The 9,680-nt window shown below is 33.8% G+C and overlaps 1 protein-coding gene across 1 annotated transcript; it reads left to right on the top strand.

The window, feature by feature from the left end:
* Positions 1-1,392: 1,392 nt before the first annotated feature.
* Positions 1,393-8,879, top strand: LOC110449788 (C-type lectin domain family 18 member A-like). Its single transcript, XM_021496880.1, has 9 exons — positions 1,393-1,573; positions 3,550-3,689; positions 4,558-4,776; positions 5,253-5,353; positions 5,832-5,920; positions 6,405-6,434; positions 6,628-6,729; positions 7,654-7,773; positions 8,000-8,879. Exons 1-9 carry the CDS (start codon positions 1,504-1,506, stop codon positions 8,029-8,031), a joined length of 903 nt encoding a protein of 300 aa, XP_021352555.1. The 5' UTR covers positions 1,393-1,503; the 3' UTR covers positions 8,032-8,879.
* The last annotated feature ends 801 nt before the right edge of the window (positions 8,880-9,680 follow it).

The following is a 9,680-nucleotide window of genomic DNA, read 5'->3' as shown; positions in this document are numbered from 1 at the left end:
GGAAAAGTTACACCTGCTGGTACCCACTGCAGGTATCATAGGAGGCGACTAATGAAGTAACGCCCTGCATAATTGTGGATTTGCTTTGGTGTCCTCTATTTGGACACAAAAGCGACCACAATAAATCTGCGGCACCCATTACAATATTTGTAATCTTCATCTTTCTTTCTACTTCTAACTACCTTTTATTTCCTAGCGCCGTGTTTGGCAACAACACATCACGTTGGTCTTTATGTTGAGCGTTCGCCCAGGTGAAGAAGTCAATGTGTCCCCAGGCCGGGACATACCAAAGTCCTTAAAAATGGTACAAGATGTAGTTGTTATTCCCTGCTTACGTTCAGCATTTAGGGGAATGGTTCACCCGTTGTCAGTATAATGTGACCGCGCTATCACAAGGAGGCAAGAACACCAACATATATACCCTGTCTCCTGTATACGCAAGTACGCATAAACTACGCATATGGAGGCATGCTCTTAAATGACCCTAGCTGTTAATAGGACGTTAAACAAAACGTTCTTAAATTACCTTAGCTTTTAATGAGCCGTTAAACAAAGTTAAACCAAGTGTCATCATATATAATAAAATTCCATAAAACCTGAACCTGAACATTTTCTGTTTTAGCGTCGATGTGATATTCATATTTATTCGTGTGTAGCAAATAAACTATTGCAATTGAATCACAGAGAATAGCGGTACATTACAGTATCATCACTTAAACAAATTATTATCTTCATATGGTTAGAAACACATGTACACATTGTAATAAACAATAATGGAGGATAAACTCGTCATCCTCAATGTCATTTTGTTTATGTAGCTTACCATCAGGAGATGTTATATTACAGCATTGGCAAAATAAAATATTTGTTTCATGTTTTCACCAATTTGCCCGAAAATACGAAAAAAAAACAGTACAAAAAGATTTCATAGCAAACGTTCAACGACAATGCTGGAAACTACACACGTACCAAACACCATGTAAATCTCCACTTATACATAACGAGTTGAACTCTGATACGCATATGAACCTCGTCATTATAGTATACAGGTGCGTGTGTTGTTAATCGTGTTGTTAGTCTTAAGGTGTAAATGCGATGTTTTATTGTGATTGGTTAGCATGAGGTTTTCATTTTAGAACCGCTTAATATAGAAAGAAATTATCTAACACGTTTAATGACAATCAGTTACGGAATAAAATATATTGATATTTTTGAACAGTCATCCACAATTCAATTAGACAACATTAAACGTTCCACGTGTTTAACTTGTACACCTGTGATACATGTATGTCTGGTTCATGTCATCATCAGGTGTTCCCATGACACACTAATTAGACAGCCACGATAGAAATGGAGTCACCGTCCACTTGCGCCCAGAGAGAGTGATAGGTGTGGTGTGTTCAACAATAACTAGCCACCCACGTAATGTTATCGCAGCTTCCCGACTCGTATAAATGGCAAGCCATAAAAGCCGAGGCCTAGAAAACTCGTCCATTCATCCTCATGATACTGGGTGATATCTGTATGACTTTGACACAGGGATTTAAATACAGAATGAGCGTATTTAAAGCAGGTAAGCATTTTAGACTATCCTAAATACTTTTTATCAGACACCGTCTGTTTGCTTATTTTATGTGCTTTATCCAGTTTAGCATATAATAATATAGTGTATAAATAGTATCAACATGTCTTTACTGAACATGCATGTAATATATTTGGCTTTGTTATTTTAAATGCTGTTTTTCTACATTTCATTTGCAATACCAATACAAATGTTGACATGATTCAATGCTAGGGATGGTTGAAATGGTAAAATATCTTCGGACGTGTTAAACCCGTGATTGGTTTGGCAAGTTAGTACTCTTGGATCTTATAAAGTTATTCACACACAAAAAACACTACGGTTGATTATGGCTTATAACAAAAAGAAAATATCTCTACGACGAAAAGAGTTGTTCATTAAGATCATACCAAAGTAAACGTATTTATTGCATCTATTCTTTTAGCTAATTGTTAACAGAGTTGTTTGTGTGCTGCAATCGGTCGTTCCGGCCGGGTACGAGTCAAAAATGGTCTTACTTCGTAATTTATATTTCTGTTTCACATACCAAATGTATAAGCATAATAGATATATAGATTTTGCTTGATTTTAAGGTGGAAAACATGTAGAACATGTACTATGTAGCATAAATAATGTGTATGCATGCTGTAGTTATATAAATCCTATATTGTTATGATTAATTTTTATGAATAGCATTACACGTGCTTAATAAAATGAGTGAATAGTTTCTTCGCTGTCCGAATGTAAAAACAATACTAACCTCAACAACTGACCATTTATGAAATTTAGCAACGTTATTTGAAACTGAATACTTTGAAATCTAAGAAACGTATTGTCATAATTAAAATCACCTTTTCCTCCTAAAATAAACTCTTTAAATATATCAACATTTTACGTCATGTAAAAGATATAAACGATAGAAATGTAACTCTTTGGTTTTAGTATTGTTGAACGTCCTATCATATCAGAGGAAACTGCACGGTTATCATAACTAAATGAATTGGATTTATTTTATTGCAATTATATCATGAATAAAGGTTTGGTGACTTTATTATCATTGGTTAGTTCCCTGTATTTCCCCACACATTTTCTTGATTATCTTTTAATTTGTTTAGATTCGGGGTATTCATTTTTTTTGTTCTTTTAACCGTCAAATATAGATAAAACATCCGTGTGTATTTCTGTCAATTTTAAAACGGCCACAACAGAGTCTAAGCATCTGCGGTGAATACTGTATATATAATATCAGATGTAGCATCTCAAACTAATTTCACAATGTGACATTCACAATTCAGTTGATGTTTATTGAACTCTTGTCGATATTCCATAAATGTTCCATGCTTAACAGAATTAATAATAGAGATATAACTGTTATTCGAGTTCAAATTAGATAACAAATATTGAAAAACGAGAAACGTTTGACAAGTACAAGGTGTATAAAAACCAATACTCTAAGAAAGAACAACTGTTTTCTGCTTCATATACCGCATCTACTGTGTAAATTGAGAACAAATCCAAGTAATAAGACGTCATTTCAGGGAGAGCCGGTGTAATGACAACGAATCGCGAGGTGTCCCTATGAGCATTAGTAAATAAGTAAGCCTCGACTTTGTTTGATTTTATACACATTTGCGATTACTTAAACCAGCGTTTTACTCCTCACGTATGTCGTAAATTTATTATTAATGTTGTCAAGATCGGTAGTATAATACTCAAATTTAAAGTTTGCTCTAAACGCGAGTTCACACAAGGGGATAGATTACGCTAAATGTGCACAATCTTGCGTGTCACCATCATTGTAGAATACAACAATAGGCTGAAGTTTTAAAAAGTGTTAATGTTGAACCTTCTTAACCGTTCCCCTTATAGTAACGATTTCAACACTGTTGAATTCCCAATTGAATAAATTACGATGCATGTGCCGTTTTAAACTGTGACATCATACAGCTATATCGTGTTAAGATGTTGCTTTGTATTCCTTTTTTCAGTATGTTTTCTGACGGGCCTTACCTATGTGTACAGTCTCGATGCAATGGAAATTGATATCATTATGCAAACACACAATGAGTTTAGACGGAATTTTGCTAATGGATTGTACGGCTCATTTGCAGCAAACATGAACAAATTGGTAAGTGCTGCCTTCCGATCCATTTCATCTTAGTAGCATTCCAATCGTTTTAATCCAAGACAAATATGATTGCTTGTATTCTTGGTTTCTTTTAACCAGCAAGATATATGTCAATTTGTTTATTACTAGAAGAATTTTTAATTTTCTTGTAACTTAAGAGTATATCCAAATAAAAAAGAATACATCTTTCTGTATTTGTTTTAAGACTGGGGCTGTTTTCTAAACATGTAGGGCAACTCATTGTAAACTATCAAACTTGTTTGTTATATCTTCGATTATCATTGCTGAAATGCTACATTTTTATTTTATTTTACAGTAACACTTTTCTATGTTAATTTACAATATGTCTAGTTAACCAAGTACGACATTCAAACTTTGGGTATAGATTTATATCAAGCAAAACATCAAAACGACGTCAAATACCACGTGGATAGAGAAGCGCATATGAAAATTTTACGATATTTGATAAAAAAAATAGACAGCAAATAAAAAAGAACTAATTTAAAAAATACCGTTAGTATTATTCCTACCCAGGTCGCAAACTTTTTGTTTCGGCATAGTACATATTCGATTTTTCTAATATTATACTGAGAGTATGAGAGAAACGAAACATACGAAATAAATTAGAGCGTGAGAGTGCAGGAACTCTCAACAATACATGTCTCAACGTAGTTTTAATCATCATAATTTCAAATAATAATTTAATTAATACAAATACATCGTAAAACATGTGGGCATTTTAAACTTTATCTTTACCTCGGTGTGTCATGAAATGTTTATGGGTTAACATACCATACCTATACAGAATTGGAAAATTAAATTAAAAACTTTTGAAAGAGAGGTCCACTTTCATTCCATGACGTTTCAGGACTGGTCCACTGATCTACAGCTTCAAGCTCTTCTCTCTCTCGACTGTGCGTTGGCATTTACCCAACCTGCTGGCGCGTTCAATACCCATACTAACGTTGGAGTGAGCGCTGACGGAAACATCACCAATCTTATCCGTTCATGGATGTTAGAGAGGCAGCACTTCATTCCACAATTCAAAACGTGCATTAATATTCAACATTGCAAGAGATTTTTGACGGTGAGAAGATTTTTTTTAGAAAGGTTATATTCCAGAATATTTCTCAAATTGTCAATTTAGTATTTCATGTACATTGGCGTCTGCATTGGCAGTTACACGGCAAGGTAAAAAACCGATATCATAAACTAATAGCTAACATTAGTATTGTTAGATTGCATTGTGTATATCTTCAAGAATGGGAGTGGGATTATATTCGGCGATATAGTCATAATCTTTAAACTAAAATACCGAGATATCTAGTTATCTGTCCTCACCATTATAACTCCCAGATAATCTCCATTATTCATATTTACAATTATATTTTATTCATTCTTTTGTTAACATTTTGTTGATTTTGAATTTTTTATATATATAAACTTAAGCCAATTATCCTTAATACTGTTGGGTTCCGAAGTATTTACTTTAGCAAGCTAATTATATGATTTAATGTGTTTAATCTATAATGCAATTAACTTAAGTTTAATGACTTATTTAAGATGGTGCATGCTCGGCAAAGAACTATTGGATGTGCCTTCACTGACCGCTGTCGTGTTAAAAATTCACGTGTCAATGTGCTTGTTTGCAAGTATGCGGGCAGGTTAGTATTCCAGTATTTTTTGCACCAGTAAAATTAATAGGAAAAAGAGGTTCTAATTTTAATAGAATATAATAAATCATATTCGCCCTCGAAAGTGAATCTTTTTCCACAACATATTATTTTTAGTAATAACCTGTGAATGATGATATTAATAGTGGAGCAATTGATGTATCTTACCGGTAAAAGCCGAACGATTGAATTGGCGAATATTGTCCTGCTTGTAAAGTATTTTAGTGAAATTGTATACTTTAACTTGTTATAAAATGACTCAGACGTTGATTTTTTGTTTGTTCTATATTTATATAGAAGTCGTGTGTTCATGTTATTTGAGATTTTGATGCATCGTTTTAGAACTTGTACATCTCTAATCCGAACGGAAGTTGGTATGAAAGCTATTGAAGAACAATATGCTAGAGGTAGAGTCTAATTGTTTTAATTTGTTATATAAAGTTCATGTACGAAATGATGTATGTTACAGTGAGGACGCCATTGTGCCTTTCTATAAACCTGGTCTACCATGTACCAAATGTGACGGAGAAACTCCGTTTTGTGAGCGTGGTCTGTGTGGTAAGTCAGCTCTATTGAAAATATGCAAGATATTTTTACGCAAACGACACTGGGAATTTTCTAACTACTGTTGTAATTTTATAACAGACCTACACAAATGTTTTAAGTAGGCGGTCTATGCTACAGCATACGATATTCAGTTAGTTTGTGTATACAATCCAAATATATGTGTTACAGTTTGATCATTTTCTATACTCTACTGACAATTGCGATTAGTTCTGTCAACTCTCTGTCGTGAATGCCAATACAGCATCTAATGATAGCGGTGATTCTATTGAAACTATGGCAATGAAGGACCTTCGATGTACTAAAACATATATTTCTTTGGAGAGTGTCGATGCATAAAAATATGCTTAATGAAAATAAACATTCTATTGTGAAAGGCAAAATTGACCGTGTGTAGAGGTTATGTTTGTAGCATGCATTATAGTAACCAGAATATTTATCAAGCAAAAATGCCTGAAGTGTGTTTCTTTTAATACAGTTCCATGCACAGGGACATCCGCTGAATGCGGTAAGTTTATTTGTCATTTTCAAATCTCTACTTATTATGTTGTACATAGATATGTTGATATTAATACATCTTTTAAAGTATACATACTATGTTTGCTTAGCTTGAACAATCCATTTACGATTTTATTAAAATATTTCAACCATATATTACCGCATTAAGTAAAAATATGATATATTATTATCTTCTTTATTAGATTGTCGAAAGACCTGTAACAAACACAACATCGGTGCTGGTTCTCTCAACAGTACATCATGCTCTTGCACGTGCTCGTATGGAATGGGGCCGAACTGCGATGGTATGTCTCTTTATTTATGTACATAGACATCAAGAAAACATTTATTATCCTAATACTTGATTTTCAAAATGTGCATTCTCATTTATTTGTTTAATAACACAAGTGCAGATTAATAATCGCCCAGATATATAGTCGGCAGGATCTTATCAATTCCATAGTTTAAAAAACATATAAAGCTGATTTATTTTTATTTTGTGTTGGTGTTATAAGTCATGTCCAGTAGTACCTGTACACAAGACAAGCGAGATTTTTCCGGATTAAGCAGTAGCAGAATCGATGGTTTGTTATATTCTGTGTCGTGATACGGTTTTATAATATGCATTTAAATTTAAATTTTTTGAGATGATCGGTTTAAATTAATTATTTGGAAACTCTTGCGAACGAACTGTTATCTTATGAATTTAATTCAAATCGGTTTTTTAGCTCAGCGAATATAATCATTCTAAGGTGGATTTTTGACCTCATAACAGCATATTGTGAATCAATTTTAATAAAATATATGAATATGTCACGTCTTCTTTAACCTGGGAAGTGCATTATACTTGTTTTTGTTTCTGTACTGTTTCACGGCCCATCCACAATGCTCGCTTTTTAGGGTAAAACAACACTGTACAAATACACATTTACGAAAATGAATACATCAATCTAGAAATAAAACACATTTTTTCTTCAACAGTGTAGGAATTGGTTGTAAAATATATCAGATTTTATTATAAAAATCAGTTGAGTGCAAGTAATCACGTATTGATTACAGAAACCGTAGCAACTTAACTTTTCATAGATGATACATCACAGAATCTGTCGCTATTTTATTTTGAAATCAGTGCATTCAATCATAAAATGTTTAACTGCAAATGGCTGATCGCATAGTTCGTTATTCGTGATATGCAATGTTATAAAAGTTTTGCACCCTTTCATTATCAGAGGACTGTGTTAACCCCGAAATGTACGAGGACTGGGATCCATGCTCTGAAATCACACAGCAGGACTGCCTATTTGACAGGGCTATCCTGGAGGAGATGTGTCCCGTTCAGTGCGCTTGCAGTAAGTATTGCAAAAAATGCAGATACTGTAATCCCACAAACCAATAATATCTAAAGGATTTATACAATTTACTATTTTGCATTTTTTGTGTATTACATTAAGATTGTTTCACTAGAAAATGTCAGGTGGAAGTGTCATTTCTGTCCATTTAATGCACGATATGTAGAAGTTGACCTTCACAATGCATATTTGATCAGTGTCTTACTATCACGTTCTCTTCTATCAGGACGACACCCCAACGCAGGCGTGACACAATAAGACGCCGCTACCTCTGCAGCTAATGTAAAGGACGACATCTGAATACAGAGTTGACATTCTGTGTCTAGGCTTTAGATGGACGACAGTGCAACAGTAAAGCTCTTGGTAAATGAGAGACCGACATTGTGAACATATTTTAGGAAGGAGGAAGATAAGTCTGAACAGATTGGTTTATGAAATGAACAAAGAAACTGTGATAATGAAAGGATAGAGTAATTTGAATATTGTCTCGTTATTTGTGAGTGCGATATGTAATGTTTCCCTTGTAAATAACGTGTATGGTATATATTTTAACAAACATTATCAAGCGTGTTGAGAAACCTATTTATGCGCCTATTGTAAATAGTTTCCGGTATAAACAACCTATCTGTCTACGATGTGTATCTTGTAATTATATAATTATATTTTTGAACATTTGTATGTCAACAATAGAAGGGCTGTTACATGTATTCCTGTATCTCTATTAACGCGCTTGTTGTTCTATGGCATGGCTTTGTCCGTCCAAAAGCCCGTCCGTTTGAAATTTGCTTGTGAGGGCTAAAACCTTTAACAAAAAATACCACCACGCTTCCGTTGCATAATGTAGCAATATTACATGGTGCGTAGAGTAAATGATTCGGCGAGAATAACTGATATAAACATTATTTAACAATGGTCATTCTTTTTAAATTGCGAGGCTGTTAAAACGATGGCCTTACGACAATATTGATGTTCGAATGCCTAATGAGAATGTTCTTACATGGTTTTTTGTGAGAATGGTATTTCCTTTACTAAGCGTCACAAACCTTAGATGAACACTTTTAGAACGATGTTAACTGTTTGACCTAATAAAATTCATGTTAGCTATCCTTATTTCGTAGATTTTGATTATATACCAGTTATAAACCAGGTACATGTACATAAGCAACAGGAGAAACACTAGATAAGACATCTTGGCATTGCCATGTGGATTTAATGACTAAATGAACACTAAAAGACCTTTATCAAGTTAAAACACTGTCATACAAATGTACTGTCGTGTGAACAGAGAACGTACTCGTATTTGGGGGCATCAGGTCAAACAATTTTGGATGTAAAGTGGAACATCGCATTTTAACGTCAGAGGAGTCATTGAGGTTCCCCCATGTACGTATCCCCTGGTTGCAATACGGATATGTCTACATGAATCGACAAGTGCTTCTCCTGGTGAAGTTTATAGATCAACTTGGGAGTCTTCATGGAATTATTGCCACCATCACCTTCATCATGACGTTGTCCTACATCCTAATAAATACTATTGAACCCGTTGGTACGTAGTGAGTCACAATTTTAAAAAGTATACATGATGTAAATTTACGATAGCTTTTAAATTCGAGGTCAAATTATTACAAGATTATTGCTATCAATTGAAATGTGAACTTCAAGATACTGAACGTTTCCTAGTAGACTAAGTCTAACTTTAGTTAAACTGAGAGCATGCTCGTGAAATGTATCTATCTATTTACACCATAATCCTAAACAAATAATAATAAATAAAACATGTAAAAAAATATAATTCAAAAATACGGATGTAATTACTGACTCCGATGTTCAAACTATGCTCAACAAGTTGCAAGAATAGGTCGTAAACGAAACATCTACAACCTTGTTAACACTATTAACCTGTAAAT

The sequence above is a fragment of the Mizuhopecten yessoensis genome, unplaced genomic scaffold (assembly GCF_002113885.1).
Source record: "Mizuhopecten yessoensis strain PY_sf001 unplaced genomic scaffold, ASM211388v2 scaffold481, whole genome shotgun sequence".
NCBI classification, from domain to species: domain Eukaryota; kingdom Metazoa; phylum Mollusca; class Bivalvia; order Pectinida; family Pectinidae; genus Mizuhopecten; species Mizuhopecten yessoensis.
Note: the sequence above shows the minus strand (reverse complement) of the source record. Positions and strands in the feature narration are given on the sequence as shown.